The sequence below is a fragment of the Poecile atricapillus genome, chromosome 15 (genome assembly GCF_030490865.1).
Source record: "Poecile atricapillus isolate bPoeAtr1 chromosome 15, bPoeAtr1.hap1, whole genome shotgun sequence".
Classification (NCBI taxonomy): domain Eukaryota; kingdom Metazoa; phylum Chordata; class Aves; order Passeriformes; family Paridae; genus Poecile; species Poecile atricapillus.
Window position 1 is genome coordinate 12,003,012 of NC_081263.1, and position 15,083 is coordinate 12,018,094.

Genomic DNA, 15,083 nt, shown 5'->3' on the forward strand with positions numbered 1-15,083 from the left:
TGCCTCTGTGCAGCTCCAGCAGAGAACAGAGATTTCTGAGGCAGCTGCCTGACCTATTTTCGAGCTGCCTGCCAGGGGCCAGGCAGGGATTCACCCAAATGGAGCTGCCTTCAGGTGCCTGGGGCTCAACGCATTGCTGTGGGGCTGTGTGCCTTGTTCTGGGGGCTCTGTACACTGCTCCAAGGGCTCTGCATTGCCCCAGGGGCTCCATCCACTGCTCCAAGGGCTCTGCATTGCTCTGGGGCTCTGTACACTGCTGCAAGGGCTCTGTGCATTGCTCCAGCAGCTCTGTACGCCACTCCAAGGGCTCTGTACATTGCTCTGGAGCTCTGTACACTGCTTCCAGGACCTCTGCACATTGTCATCTCGCAGTTTCTCTTAAGAACTGCTGGTGCTGCCGAGGCTGCTGCCCTCTCCTGTCCGGCTGCTCGCTGCCCGCAGCAGCTGCTGCATCACTGCCACGTCGCAGCCTCCGTCAGCATCTCCACGACAGCCGCTCACTGCCTGTGTCTCCGGACACACCAGCATCAGCCAGGGCCCAGCAGCCCCAGCACCGATGGCCTTTTGTTCCTGCGGCCCCTGGGGGACCATTGTCACCCGGCTGGGGGACACTCAGGGCAGGTGCTGCCCACCCTCACCAGCAGCCAGGGCCGGGCTGTGTCCCTGCCTGCCACGGAGGAGTCGGGTCCAGCACTGCCACGGGCAATCTCCTGATGTACATAGATCCTTTTGAGGTGATTTTTAGCATTTTCATGGATAATTGGGGTTTTGGTTTGGTTTGTTTTTTTTAAAAGACTCTCTACTTTTTGGAATGTGGTTTCTCATTTTTACAACTGCCTTTTAATTATTTGTAATATTGGTCAGTTCTGTCTTACTCTGTAAATAGTGGTGCTGGGCATTTCCCAGGGGTGCTGAGATGAGGCTGGCAAGGAATTTGTGGGGAAAATTTGCTTAAGGTGTGGAGATGGCTGATTCCACTCCAGTCCCTCCATGGATTCTGCCCCTGTCCACATGCCAATGCCCAGCCTGGGGTGAAACCCGAGGTGTTTTGGGCTAATCCACTCTTGTCCCTGCCCTGTCCTCCTGCTTCCTCTCACCAGCCCATGCCAAGGTCGCATGAAGGGCACCTCCTGCCCCGATGACAGGCTCTCTGCCCACCCCATCCTGCACCCCTGTGTCATGCCTGCTAGTTGTGTGATGAATAAAGGCCCTGCAACCCCTCACCCCACCCTTGGTGCTGCCTTCCCGTGCTGTGGTGGGGGGACTGTGCTGCCTGTCCTGTCTGGGGCAGTGCTGCTGCAGAGGGAGGGGTGACACGATCCTGTCCCCCTGTTCCTGCCATCCTGCCTGCTGCCCAGCCCACTCATGGTGTCCCATCCTCTCCTCGCCCACCTCTCTGTCCCTGACACCATCCCCATGTGCTGACCCCAACTCCAGGGCTCCTTGTCAGCTCCTGGGGGTCCTCACTGCCAGCACTGTCACCCCACACCAGGCTCCCCTCAGCTCTGCGCTGTCCTTGTGCTGCTGGTGTTTCTCACAGCTGCCCTGTCCCATCCCAGCCTGCCCAGCAGCTCACCCCAGCCTGCACACACCTCCACATCCCCCTTTCCTCTGCTGCCAAGGCTTCCTGCCCTTGTGCCCCCAGGTTGGACTCAATGATCTCAGAGATCGTTTCCAACCTGAATGATTCTGTGATTCCCTGATCACCTGCTGGTCCCAGCCTCCCCTAAGGTTCACTCCATTAAACTTTCCCACCCTGAGGTCCTCCATCACCCAGCAAAACCCACTATCCTTCTCTTGCTCTTCCATCATCCTTCATGTCCCACCCCTTTCATCCCTGCTCTTTGATCTGCCATGTTCCATCCCTCTTTATTGTGCTCTTTCATCAACCCTAGCCCAACCCAGCCCTCTTTTCTCTTTCCTGTGCTATTCCATCCCACTTCTCCTTCCCATGTTTCATCACCCACCATCCTTCCTGTGTATCTTCTTTTATGTCCCAACCCTTCTTCCACTGCTCCTCTGTTGTTCACTCATCCCTCTTTCCTTGCAGTCATCTACTGTATCCCATCCTTACCTGCCACCCTCCTCCATCACCCACCAGGTCCCATCCTTCCTTTCTGTGCTCCTCCATCAGCCACCATGTCCTGTCCCTCCTTCCTGTCCTGCAACTTCCATCATGTCCTGTCCTTTCTTGTGCTCCACTGTCACCACCTCCAATCCCTCCCTGTTCTCCCCACTCCCTTCACATCCCATCCCTCCTTCCACACCTTCCAGTGTGCTGTCACCAGCTGTGTCCCATCCCTCTCTGCCATGCTGTGCTCCTCCATTACACACCATGTCCCCTCCCACCCTCTTGTGCTCCTGCATCCTATCCCTCCTTGCTCTCCTCCATCACCCACCACCTCCCATCCCTCCTTCCTGTGCTCCTCCACTGCCCTCCATATCCCACCCTCCATTCTTCCTGCCACTTCCATCCCATCCCTCTAACCTGCTCCTTCATTCACCACATCCTGTTCCTTATCTTCATTCACCACCATCTTCTTGCATTTTTTCCTTCTTCACCTTCACCATGCCCCATCCATTCTTGCCTTGCTTGGCCTCCAGCTTCTCCTTTCATATTAATGTCAACATTTCACTGTCTTCTTCAGCTCCCACCACCTCTACATCTTACCATCAGTTTATCCCTTCTTATCCACCATTGGCTCCCACCTTCACCCTAACCTCCTCCACTCCTCATCTTTTCCACATCTTTCTTCATCCTCTTCTCTCTTCCTATCTCCTCTCTCAATCTCCTTCACTCTCCCATCCCAAAATCCTCATCTCCCACCATTTTGCCATCATTTCAACTGCTAATGTCACCCCAATTTAACTTCTCCACCTCCACATTTCCAGTCCCCTCTTTGTGCTTATCCATTTCCCATCTCCTCATTCATCATCCTCCACTGCCCTCCACTCTTTGTCTTCTTTTATCCCCTTAGTGTCTCTCTCTTCCTCCTGTCATCCATGTCCATCTCTGCTGTTTCCTCATCCCTCCTCTTCTTCTCCATCTCCCCTACATCCTTTTCCTCCACCACCTGCTATCTAATCTGTTTTCCTCTTCCATTTTGTCCATCTTCATTCTCCAATTCCCACTGTCCTCCATCCTTCCCCATGCCCCACACCACCCACCCTGTCCTTCCTCACCCTCCCTACCATCTGCCCGGTCTCCTCATCCTCGCCAACCTCACTTTTCTTCTTCATTGTCCTTTCCACCATCTTCCATCTCCTTCACCCTCCATCTCACACTTCTTCCTCCACCTCAGTCCTTCCTGTCCCCCTTCACTTCCCATTGTTCCCCATACTTTTTCCTGCAGTTTCACCTCTTGCCCTGTCCCTCTCACTCTCGACCTCTGGCTATCTCACCATCCTTCATTATTTGCCTCCCACAGTTTGCCTGTTTCTCCTTATGCCCCTCCACTTCTCCCCACCTTCCTATCCCTCTTCACCCCTTAAGTGTCCCACCAACCTCACAGATCTCCCTCTCCACCCCTCCCTGACCTCCAGCCACCCTTCCTTACCTCACAGCTCCCTCTCTGTCCTTACATTCTCCTTCATCTCCTACCTGTCCTGATTTCCAATCTTCTCCCAGCCCAACCTCTCCCATTCCTCCCTGCACTCTTTTACTCCTAGCACATCTAACTCCAGCTGCAATATTCTGCTTCTCACTTCTCCTGCCTTATATCCCATCCCTTACCGACCTAGGAAAGCCACTACCAGCTCAGCCACCCCTGATACACACAGGAAGGGCCCTTCCTGACATCAGAAAACACTTCTCCCTAGGGCTAGGACTGGTCATGGGGGAAAAGGGGATGACCTCTGCCATTGGAAGGTTTCAATAACTCAGCTAGATAAAGTCACCAATATCCTGATCTAACATTAGCAATAACTAATATGGAACATGGAGCTTGACTAGATTCCCCTGGGATCACTTCAAGCAGTGAAAGATTTCCAGGAGGGGTGAGAAAGGCCAGGAATGGCTTTGAAGGTGTTGCCTGGGATGCTGCAGGACATGAAGAAATATCCCTGCCACTTGCAGTTGCTCCATGGTGCTCAAGCAGACCCACCACACACTGCTCCAGCAGGACCATCCCACCATGCTCCAGCAGGACCATCCCATGCTGCCTGAGCAGGAACATTCCATGCTGCCTGAGCAGGAACATCCCACCCTGCTTGATCAGCATCTCCCCAAACTGCTCAAGCAGGACCTCTCCAGGCTGCTTGGGCAGGATCATCCGATGTAGCTGGAGCAGAATCTTCCTGTGTTGTCCAAGCAGGACCATCCCGTGTCGCTTGAGCAGGACCACTCCAGGCTGTTCAAGCAGGACTATTCCCAGGCTGCTTGAGTACCATGGGCCATCCCAAAGAAGCTTCCTGAAAAGCTGCCAGCTCCCAGGCCAGTGAGTGATCCCTGAGATGTCCCCTCAGACCCAAGAGCCAGGGATCTTTCATCATCCTTGTTGTCCTCCCCTCAGGCTGGGCCCTGCAGGGCCACGGCCATCCCCTTCCAACAGCCTTACAGCAGCACTAGGGCACGAGGCTGCTGGCACTGCTGCCAAGGGGAGGACAGCTCTCCTCTCCATCCCAAGGGAGCTCCAAACCCTGCAGGACCTGCATGCAGGGCCTTTCCAGAGCCTCCTGCATCACTCACACACAAGGGCCAGCCAGCCTCGCTTCACAAGACTCTGCTTTGCCATGCTGGAGGCTCCCAGCCATGCCATGGAGGGGATGATGCCCTTTCCTAGGGGCTGTGCCTGAGGGGCTGTCCCACTGCAACACAGGGACAGGGCACCAAGTGTCTTTATAGAGTGGGGGTGACATTTGTAAAGCATTCCTGCCCATAAGCCTTCCTGGCTGGTAAATCTGGGGAAGGGTGGAGGGAATTCGCTACCTGTGTTAGGGACTAGCTGAACTTACGTGTCTCCCCAAGCTGGATTTCTTATTCCAAATGTTCAAACTGTTGTATATTGTACTGGGATTTTTACATTGAATTATTGTAGAAAACAAAAACTTAAACTAAGTCTGTTAAAAAATAAACATTAAAAATCTCTATGAAAAAAATAAATGTGAGCTTGTCTCCACATCCTCTCCCTACGAATGTGCCAGAGCAGGGATGTGTCTCCAGCGGTGGCTTTCCAGCATGAGACCACACCACCCTCTGGTGTCAGCTCCGACCTCAGCTCCGTGCTGGCCCTGCTCCAGCCGTGTCCCTTTGCTCCCAGCACATCCTTGCACTGCCTTAAATCCTGCCCAGTTAAAGCAGATCCCATCCTGCTCCCAGCACATCCCCGCATGGCGTGGGGCAGGATGCGACCAAGCCAGAAGGAAGCAAAGAGCAGAGCTGCTCTGTTGGGTGCTGGTATCACCCTCGCAGCCCCACCAGGCACTGGTGGTGCTCCCCAAGCTGCCGCAGTGTGGGATGTGCTCCTGTGTCCACACAGCCTCACCCTGGGCATGACCGAGCCTGAGTTCCAGCTCTCCCTGCTCAATAAAACAGGGACAAAAGAAGGCAGCCACGTTTATGGGAGTGAAAGGACACGCTCTGAAGCCTGGGGACAGCTCACACAGGGAAGCTGTTTATTAAACCCCAATCTCTTCGCTGTGCTGCTGATAAAGGTGCTGCCTCTCCTGAGCCCATTTTCCCTTCCTCTGCAGCCCAGGCTTCCAACAAATCTCTTACCGACCTGCCCCCCTCTCTCAGAATGAAAATAGCACCAGCTGGCAGAGCCCAAGTAAACAAATGAGCCGCTGTGAGAGGAGAGAGCATCTTTATAAGTTAATTGGCCCCATCTAAGAGTCAGACAGACATTTTCCTGTGGATAGATCGCTCAAGAAGCTCAGGCAAACAGCACTAACATGTCTCCTGGGCTTGATTTATAAGCCTGATTGCGTTACTAGCTCATTTCCATATAGAATGATTATGAATATATTGTCTGTACTCTGCAGAGGGCTAAATTACCAGGCTCTGATATTCATCAGCTACTCCTTGAAGCTTAAAATCGCCTCAAATTCAGAGCTCTCTCTCTCAGTGACAGCAGGGGTAGAAAGGAAACAGCTCGGGGTTGATGCTTGTTTTCAGCACAACCTGGCCTGTTTTAACACCCTGATTAAGCTGGAGGGAGGGTGCAGCCCGAGCCAAAGGGCTGTGGAGCAGGGAAGTGCCGGAACCCAGAGCCAAGTGTATTGGTATTGAGCAGTTACATTTACAAACAAAGGAGCTGATAACTCCCAGCAGGACTGAAGGGCTCTTATCGCGGTGCTGATTAAAATTTCCTCTGCAGCCAGCGACGAGGGGGAGTGTCCTCAGTGGGGAGACAGTACAAGCCGGTGCTTAACCCTGTTGCTGCTGAGTGCTGATTCATTCAGCACAAGTGAAGGGCTGCCCACCCTGGCCATGTGCTGAAAATCAGCCCAGAAAGCCCCAGCAGGAAGATCCACAGCCTGGTCACATCCTCTCACTCCATCTCCTGTGCCTCCCACTCCATCTCACCCCTGCTCTGCAGGTCCCAGGAGTTTTTGCTGGTGTCATTTGTGATTCCTTCCAAATCCTTTGCTCTTTTGTTCTGCCTCTCAGTTCTCTACCCTTGCCTGTGGTTAAAAAAATCTTTCCCTTCCCACTGCAGGATATTCTGATAAACGCTCCCACTGCCTCTGGCATGGCCATGCAAGGCACAAACTTGTTTGTGCTGTGATAAGTTCACCGAGAGTAAGGTCCATGATAAAAAGATGCCTTCTCTGATTAGCATCACTGACAGCTGTATCACCAACCTGCTGAATCTGCCTCACCAGGCCCTGGTCCAGGCTGCCCTGCCCAGGAGATGCTCTGGGAGGAGTGGACAGGCAGTGGGAGAGGAGGTGGCTTGCTGTCCTCCTCCAGACAAGCCCATGAGCCTCAGCCATCACACTGGTGCCTTGGTGTAGCTCAGACACTTCTGTGCCTTCCTGGGCTCCTTCCTCCACTGCCGTCAGTTGCATCCTTCCTGCCCGATACTCTCAGTGATTTGCATGAATGGGGATGTGATTTCCACATTTATTGGCAATAAGACCAGTCGGGAGGCAAGGCCCTGGGACCCCACATGGACCCCCAGGTAAGTCACCTCTTCATCTGGAGCAGTACTTTGCCCAAATTAGCACAAGTTTCCCATGTGAGGCTGCCTCCTGCTGACCCCACCAGGATCAGAAGGTCTGAGGTTTACAAACCAGTTCACACTTTCCAGCTTCTTTCCCCCACCCTCAGCATCTCTAGGACTGAGCTCTTTCATGTCTGGGAAGATGCAGTGAAGGCTCCCACCACAGCTGCTGAGCTGCTGTGGGTGCTGCACTAGAGAGGCAGCTTCCAGAGCATCCCAAGCAGAGTGTGAGTGAGACACCACATATCCTGGCCAGTATATTTTTCTTGACCCCCTGAGTCACTTTAAGAGACCTTAATATACATTAATGTAATGTAATGTATACACTTCAGCTACTTTTATTCCTTTACAAGAAGAGGGAAATAAAGGGCCTATAATGCAGCTGATTTTCCAGGACTACCTGCTGAGTTAGGAGGGTTGGGAGCCAAGCTCAGAGCAAGCCCTGCAGCATCCAGCCCCACCAGCTCCCAGGGCAGGAGCCCAGCTGGATGCAAACTGCCCTCAGGTGGAGGAGCTGGAGCAGCAAATCATGGTCACACAGCAGGAGCCCCTTTCCTACATCCTGTAAAATCACCAAAAGAGGCCTGGACATATCAACAAAGCATCCAAGGCCAGGTTGGATGGGGCTTGGAAGAGCCTGGCCTAGCAGAAGGTGTCCCTGTACATGGGAGAGGCTTGGAATGAAAAGTGCTTCAAGTTCCCTTCCAATCCAAAGCATTCCATGATTCTGTGGTTTTTCAGCTGTTACACATGGAAATGAAAATGTGAGGAGGGCTGTGTTTGTGCCATGGGGGTCTGACTGGTGGTACCACCTCTGTGGTTCACAACCCTGTACGCAGCTGCTTGGAGAGTTACTGGAAGAGGAGAGAGCTGGGGAAAACAACAGGAGGCTGTTTGGCATTTTCTGATTTGCAGGTGCTTTCTGAGAGGAGATGCACCCTCTCCCCATCAGGCAGCTTCCTGGGGCACAGCTGTGGACAGCTGCAGCACAAGAACAAAATTCCCTGGCTGGACAAAATGCCCAAGCTGGACAATGCTGGATGAAGGACAGCTGTGGGGCTCGTGGGACATGGTGCTGCCCCAGCCTCGTGCCTTGGAATGTCCTACACACACAGGCAACAGTTGCTGGACAGAAATCATGCTGTCACGGAGGCTGGTGGGGCATTTCAGCTGGCCAAATCACTGAAAGCAAAAGGCCAATGAGAAGGGAGGCGGAGGGTGCCTCCCAGATCTGCAAACCACCTCTTCACTGGCTCTGGGACACTGTCCTGTGACAAGGAGAGTGACAAAGCCCTTTCCCAGCAGTGGGGTAAATGACAGCCCCCTTCCTGGCACGTAGGGGGACAGAGGGTTTGTTAAGAGAACTGCTGGTAAATGCAAAATCCCTGGGACACAAGCTGCTGGAACTGAAGGCTGGCAACTCTTAACAGAAAATTATCAGCTTGAGGTAGATTGTGAAGGGCTTTAGAAATGCTGGGTTTGTCCCACTTCTCAGTGTGGTTTCCAGCTGGGGTTAAATGTTGTGCCAAGTGTACCCATGGAGCTGTGTCCAGACCATAGATCCAAGGTGCTGAAGTGCAATTCCCATAGCTCCTCAGGAGCTTCAAAAGTGCTCCTGTCTGAGAGCCCAGGCTGCAGAGACAAATTGACTTTTTCTTTTAAAAAAACCACGTTTTGTAACAGGGAATTTGGAGATAATGACGCTGCTGGCAGGTTCAAGGGAAATTTCTTGCAGGATTCAGCTGTATCCTTACTGGTCTACCCACAGAGAAAGCCTGGGCTCAGAAACTAGTGATCCCAGGCCGAAAGTCCAAAAAGCAATGGGCTAAAACTAGGCATCTGGATGGATTTGACTTGTGCTGGAGACCTCACCTTCATCCATATGATAGAGATTGACACCCTGCACACTGATCTTCCTGTGTTTTTTTGTTCTTTGTTTTTGTTAAAAACAATTAAATGAATAATATGAGGCCACACTGTAGCTTTCCAGGACAGGGATTTTATAGCACATGGCTGAGGAAGCTTTGTTACATGGGCTACAGCATGGTGTGAGGGTGGCTAACAGATTTGGGATGTAAATCCTGCTGAGCTCATGTTGGAGGTGTGTAGAGAGTATCTCTGGAGTAATACTGTCCATAGGACACAGCCCAGGCTGGGAGGTTTCACCTGAACTACTCCTGGGTTTCACCTTGGAGTAAACCAGCTGTGTCTTCCTAAATGGGGTCACAGAAGAATCTTTGTCCTGAAGCAGTGTGGGCAAGCAGAAAATTGACACTGGAGCAGGGAGCTGCAGCACAGCTGTGCCCTTCAAAACTAGGGAACATCCTTAATAAAAAATACACACCAGCACTGCTGCTTTTGCCTGTAGAACTGTTTCTGGCCTCTTTGCTGATGAGAACATTGGTTGGACTGGCAGATAATGCTCACCAGTCCACAGGTTTGTGTCTCCTCCAATCTACAGCAGGGCAACACTCCCAGGGAGTGCACAAAAGCACAGCAAACACAAGGATACCAGAGTAGGCTGTACCTGCTCTGATACCGTGCCAACTTCAAGTTTATGGACTTTAATCTTCTGAGTGCTCCTTGGCCCTGGACCAAACCAGTACAAAATTCCCAGGGCAGGTGGCTGCCTGGGCACAGCAGTGCTTTGCTCCAGAGGCTGCTATTCCCCAGCGGAGAAAAGGAATTTGAGGTTTTGGCAGCCTGCCTATGAACCATCCTCTTGGCAGGCCATGTCATAGGGGCAGGCAATGCTGTTGGGGCAGTTGGGCTCAATGCAGGGAATATTAAGGATTGGGATGACAAGGAGTCTGCTGCAGGAGGTACAACCACAGGCAACTCCTGCTCTGAGACCAGACTCTTGAAATCGGAATCAGCTGGTCCTTGGTAGACCCCAGCTCTTGTCTCCCGCTCCAATGGGCATGGCTACTCAGGAGCTTATCTTGTTGAATTTTGCCTTGTGTCTAAGGACTGTGACCCTGCTCCTACTCTGTGCTCCTGTTCCAGCATTTGACTGCCTTCTTGATGAAAAAAAGTGAAAGAAATGCTTAGTTTCTCACTACCTCTAAAGGTCTGTACAAAGTTTTTGCAGGAGGAAGGTGCACAGTGAACTGGCACAGCTCGCTGAGCGCACACAGCTCAGCGGAGGGGAATTGGAGGATCACAGAACCAAATGAAAGTTGTTTTCCACAGGAGGAGAAGGCACGGAGTGTGGCCATACCCGCTGGCTTGTGTTGGGGCTGGTGAATCCCACGGATAGTGCCAGCCCTGGGCTGCTCCCTCTGCCTGGCAAAGTGGCAGGGACTGGCACGGAGGGGACACAGCTGTGAGGGAGAGACGGCTGACAGGACAGCACTGCTAAACGGGGACACTGCTGGCATGGGGGGACAGGGGCCGTGGGCTGGCAGGGGACACCGCTGGCAGGCGACAAGGCTGACAGAAGGGCCACGACTGATAGCGGAACACCACTGGTGAGGGACACACCGCTGGTGAGGGGACACCGTGGGTACGGTACATGGCTGCGGGGTGACTTGGCTGATTGGCGGGTCACCGCTGACACAGGGGACACGGCTGACAGGGGCACAGCGCTCACAACACTGAAACAAAGACACGGCTGTCAGGGGCGCAGCACTGACAGAAAGGACAAGGCAAAGGAGGGGACAGCAGCCACACGGGGCCAGCAGCGCCCGGCGGTTCCGCTCTGGAACATGGCCGCCGCCCCGTTCCGCCGTGAGGGCGGGCCGGGCCCGCCGTGCCCGCCCCCGGCTCGGCGCGGCGGCGGAGCGGGGCTGGGCGGCCCCGGCCCGCGCACAGCCCCGGCGCCTCGCCATGGTGCTGCCGGGGGAGCAGGCCCGGCTCTACCGGCCGCGGCCCGAGCTGCTGCCCGCGGCCCACGTCCCCTCGCTGCCCCACTACCAGCGGCTGTACCAGCGCTCCGTGGAGGAGCCGCACGGTGAGCGGGGCCGCACGGCGGGGCGGCGGCTCCCCGGGCCCGCCGGGGGCTGCTGTGGGGAGCGCGGGGAGCCCTCCGCGAACCCGCGCCTGTGGGGTGCTCGGGGGGTGCCCCTCGTGTCCCCACCAGTGTTAATTGTCTCATCCCCGTTTCCCTCATCCCTCTTTCCCGCTCACGGGCTCCGGCGCCCGTTGCCTTTGCAGAATTTTGGGGGGACATCGCTAAAGAGTTCTACTGGAAGCGTCAGCACACGGGACCCTTCCTGAAGTACAACTTCGACGTGACCAAGGGGAAGATCTTCATCGAGTGGATGAAAGGAGCGACCACCAACATCTGCTACAATCTCCTGGACAGAAATGTCAATGAGAAGAAGCTTGGGGACAAAGTTGCTTTTTACTGGTAAGTTTCTGTTTTTATTGTGGTGGACAGGATGCGTGAACAGCACCCTGAAGTGTACTGACAGTGTCAGTTTCTACTGGGGTGGATGAAAACATAAAACCTGAGGGGCTAATCCTTAGGTGACTTCGGCACGTGTTTGCTTGCAGTGTCCTTGGGAAGAGCTGTGCCGGGAAGCTCCTCTGCCCTTCCCGGGAAGCTTCTCTGCCCTTCCCGGGATGCACTGAAGTGCCCGGCATAGCCGTGGGGAGCGCCTGACTCTGCAGTTACACCTGCCGGGAGCTCCGAGCGGTCAGACAGGAGCGAGGCAGGTGCCACAGCTCCCCGGTGAAGGAGGTAGATGTGGATAGAGGCACGGGAGGAGGAACAGCCAACAGCCGACGGCTAAAAGCTAATAAACCCCATTATCTCCCGTGTTTATGTTCTGTGGGTTTGGCGAGTTTCCACTCCTGTGGCAGAAAGGTTCTCTTAATACCTGAGTTTATATGTGGATTCCTTGCACTTGAATGTGAGGTGCTTTCAGACAAACAGGCTTCTTTACCTTTGGGAAGAAAAGTTACTGCCAATCCTATGGGAAGTATGTTTCTTTTTTTTTTTTTTTTACCAGAGTAGTTACTAGTGTTAAAATCCATGTAAAACTTAATTTTCATATTGATGCAAAGTAGGTTTCACTGGTGATGTCCAAGCTGCAGAAGTAATGCTCTCCTGCTGAACTAGCTCAGCTGGCAGCACAGCTGTGTCCTCAGACAGGGCTGTGCCTGGCTCTCCTGTGCGTTTTGCTGTTTCCCTTGAGCTTATATTCATGTAACCTGGCTATGACTGTATGTGGCAGGGCAGAAGCACAATTAAATGTACTCTGTGGTAGGCATGCAATAACTCATTGGGATGTGGTGAGTGCAATAACTCATTGGGATATTGGGATATTGGGTGAGTCCCTTGAGCAGAGCAGATGGAGAAATCTTACTGTCATTGCAACAAAAATAACTGATGCTCTAAGTGATTTATTGTGCAGCTGAAGGTCCCCTTGAGTCACCGGGTGTAAAGTTGACTGGGGAGCCACCTCACTGCTGAAAGGAACATGATGATACCAGTGTGTCTTTGGCTGTGGCTGTAAAATTGGCTTCACAGAGTTTGTAGAGTTTCTATCCATAGCCCTTCTGCTTTAGTAAAAGAATTACACACACTGCCTAGCAGATAATCATATTGATAAGGCACAGGTGAAATGCTGGAAAGTGTTTACTTCCCTGCTAGTTAAATAGATTCTCTATCTCACTCTGATGTAAAATGACTTCTGAATGAAAACTCCTTTGTAAACTCCTGCAGGTAAAGGTGTGCCAGCAAACAAAGCTGTTTGGCAGCCAATGCTGGCCCTGTGCTGGGTTTTGTTGAGGGACGGGGTTCTTAGTGCACGTAAATCTTTGTGTGACAGTGAGGCAGCCACCCACAGTTTTAATTTGGGCTTCGGTGAACATTTTTCTTGTTGGTTATTCTGGCAGACTTTGTGGGGGTATTTGTGATGCTGAGAAAAGCTTGGGGTGGATATGAAAGTGGTGGGTGGCTGTCAGTCGTGGTGTTCACAGTGCTAAAAAGTAAAGTCTCTCATCCTCCTTAGCAGAGAGTTTCCCCTGATTGTTTTGGGAGAAACTCTCCTAGTGTGGCTCTGTCACAGGTGACCACGCACTGTAGTGTGGAGCTGTCAGTTGGGAATGCCAGTGGCAGCGATGGAAGAGGCATATTGTGACAAACTGTGGCACTGAGGACTTGGGAAAGTGGGGCTGAGGGTTGCAACTCATAAAATTACTCCTCTCTGGGCACATGGTTTTCTTCAGAACAAAACAAAAATTAATTGCTCTCATCTTGTCCTCTCATATTTTGTGTTTAACACTCTGAAATGAGCCTGGATCCCTAAAACACTTGAGACTTGTCACACTCTGTGAAGGATTGAAAAAGAAATTAAAGCCTCTGAAAGGTGAAGAGTTTTGTTTTTATTTTTAAACACCTGAGCCACTAGGTTGTGTGTAAGAAAGTCTGTAGCCTGCTAGATGGGAAAGGTGCTGAATTTACACCAAGGTTTGGTTGACTGCCCAGCTCTGAGAGCTGTGAAAAGATACAGGACCATGGTCTTTGCTTTCAGAGAGGAGGAAATTAGGGAAAAGTTGAATAATGTTTGGCATTGCTGAGTGTCTCTGAGAGGTGGCATGTCATTACAGAGCTCAGAACTGCTGGCTGTGGCTGTCCCCAGTCCTGCACGGATGGGGAGGAGCGAGCTGCCCATCTGGGTTTGTTACAGCCAAGCTCCACTAAAGGTTCCTGCACCACCATCAGTCCAGGACTGCCCAGATTGTCTCCACTCAGAGGGTCTAATCCCAAGCCACATGGAAAATGCATTTTCAGCACAAAGGGCAATACATGGGATTGCCTAATGCTGCAGAACTTGTACATTGGTGACGTTTGCTGTCATGTTGTCGTCCAAAATTGCTATCCTGAGTTGGTAGGAAACATGGATTTTTCCCTGTTGCCTGCTTCACTAGGATATCTCGGGCTGCTTGTGAAAGTTACAAATATTTCTGATTTTGCTGCTTCTAATTCCTCTTTCTCTGCTTAGTATTGTTGTTGTGGCCTAAAAAAAGGAACAGAAGCTCCAGGAAATGTTTCTCATAAAGTACTGCTCTCAAAAGTCAAATCTCTTTCATAAGGGTGTGCAGAGGCTGTCAGGAACAGTGGTTGCAGTGCAGGTGGGTACCTGTGGTGACTCTTGTGGGCTTTGCAGGGGAAATGGACTGGACCAGATACTGGGACATTAAGGGGACTTGCAGCTGTGCTGAGGACTTTGTGAGGGGTTGTTAATTAGGGCAGGAGCACAACATGGCTTCACCCTGCTGTAGACATGCCTAAGTCACTTGGGCAGCCCTTCATTCTGTGCTGAAGTGTCTGTTAATAATCTCATATAAACTTCAGCTTGGGCAGCCAGTGGAGGTAAAAATATAACCTTGTTGGAATTAAAAAAAAAACAACCACCACCTATTGCAAAACTAATTAGACCCTTGGGTGTGAAAATACTTGGATGAGGTCTGTTCTATGTGTAACCTGTGCCTCTGTTTCTCAAAGCAGTTGCCCCAGGTGCAGTGCTGGTAGTGCCTGGTGGTACCAGGGACAGGAGGTAGAGCTTTGTTTTTAGAATCCCTCTAGCCAAGGAGGTGGGGCTTAGCCAGGTGCTCCTGGCTTCTTCCATCTCTGGGAGAGTGTATTCATCTTCTGCTTTTTTTTATTGGCATATGACGTTACATGTCTAGAAAGGAGTAATAAAGATAGTAAAGTCTGCCAGAGCTGATTGGAACTTTGTTTAACAAAATAAGTGCCTATGGTTCCTCTTACGGCCCTAGAACAAACAGGACATGCAAATATAAAATTAGGAGTTGTGGTTTGTTTGGTTTGCATTTCTTTATATGATTTGACTTTAAAATGTAATAATGGATTTAGAGCCTTGTGGCCTTGACGTTTCTTCCAATAAAACTTTTTATAAGAAAGAACAGAACAATTATAAGAGCATGTTAAAAAAGAAATAAATA

At 51.8% G+C, this 15,083-nt stretch overlaps 1 protein-coding gene across 2 annotated transcripts in view; it reads left to right on the forward strand.

Moving 5' to 3' along the window:
• Positions 1-10,926: 10,926 nt before the first annotated feature.
• ACSS2 (acyl-CoA synthetase short chain family member 2) overlaps positions 10,927-15,083 on the forward strand; it is a 29,144-nt gene continuing 24,987 nt past the window's right edge. The window contains exons 1-2 of one of the 2 annotated variants that reach the window (XM_058850489.1): positions 10,927-11,118; positions 11,322-11,517. In XM_058850489.1, coding sequence (XP_058706472.1) covers positions 10,995-11,118; positions 11,322-11,517 — 320 coding nt within the window. In that variant the 5' untranslated portion in view covers positions 10,927-10,994. The remainder of the gene's footprint in view (positions 11,119-11,321; positions 11,518-15,083) is intronic. The other variant, XM_058850490.1, reaches the window with a different exon arrangement.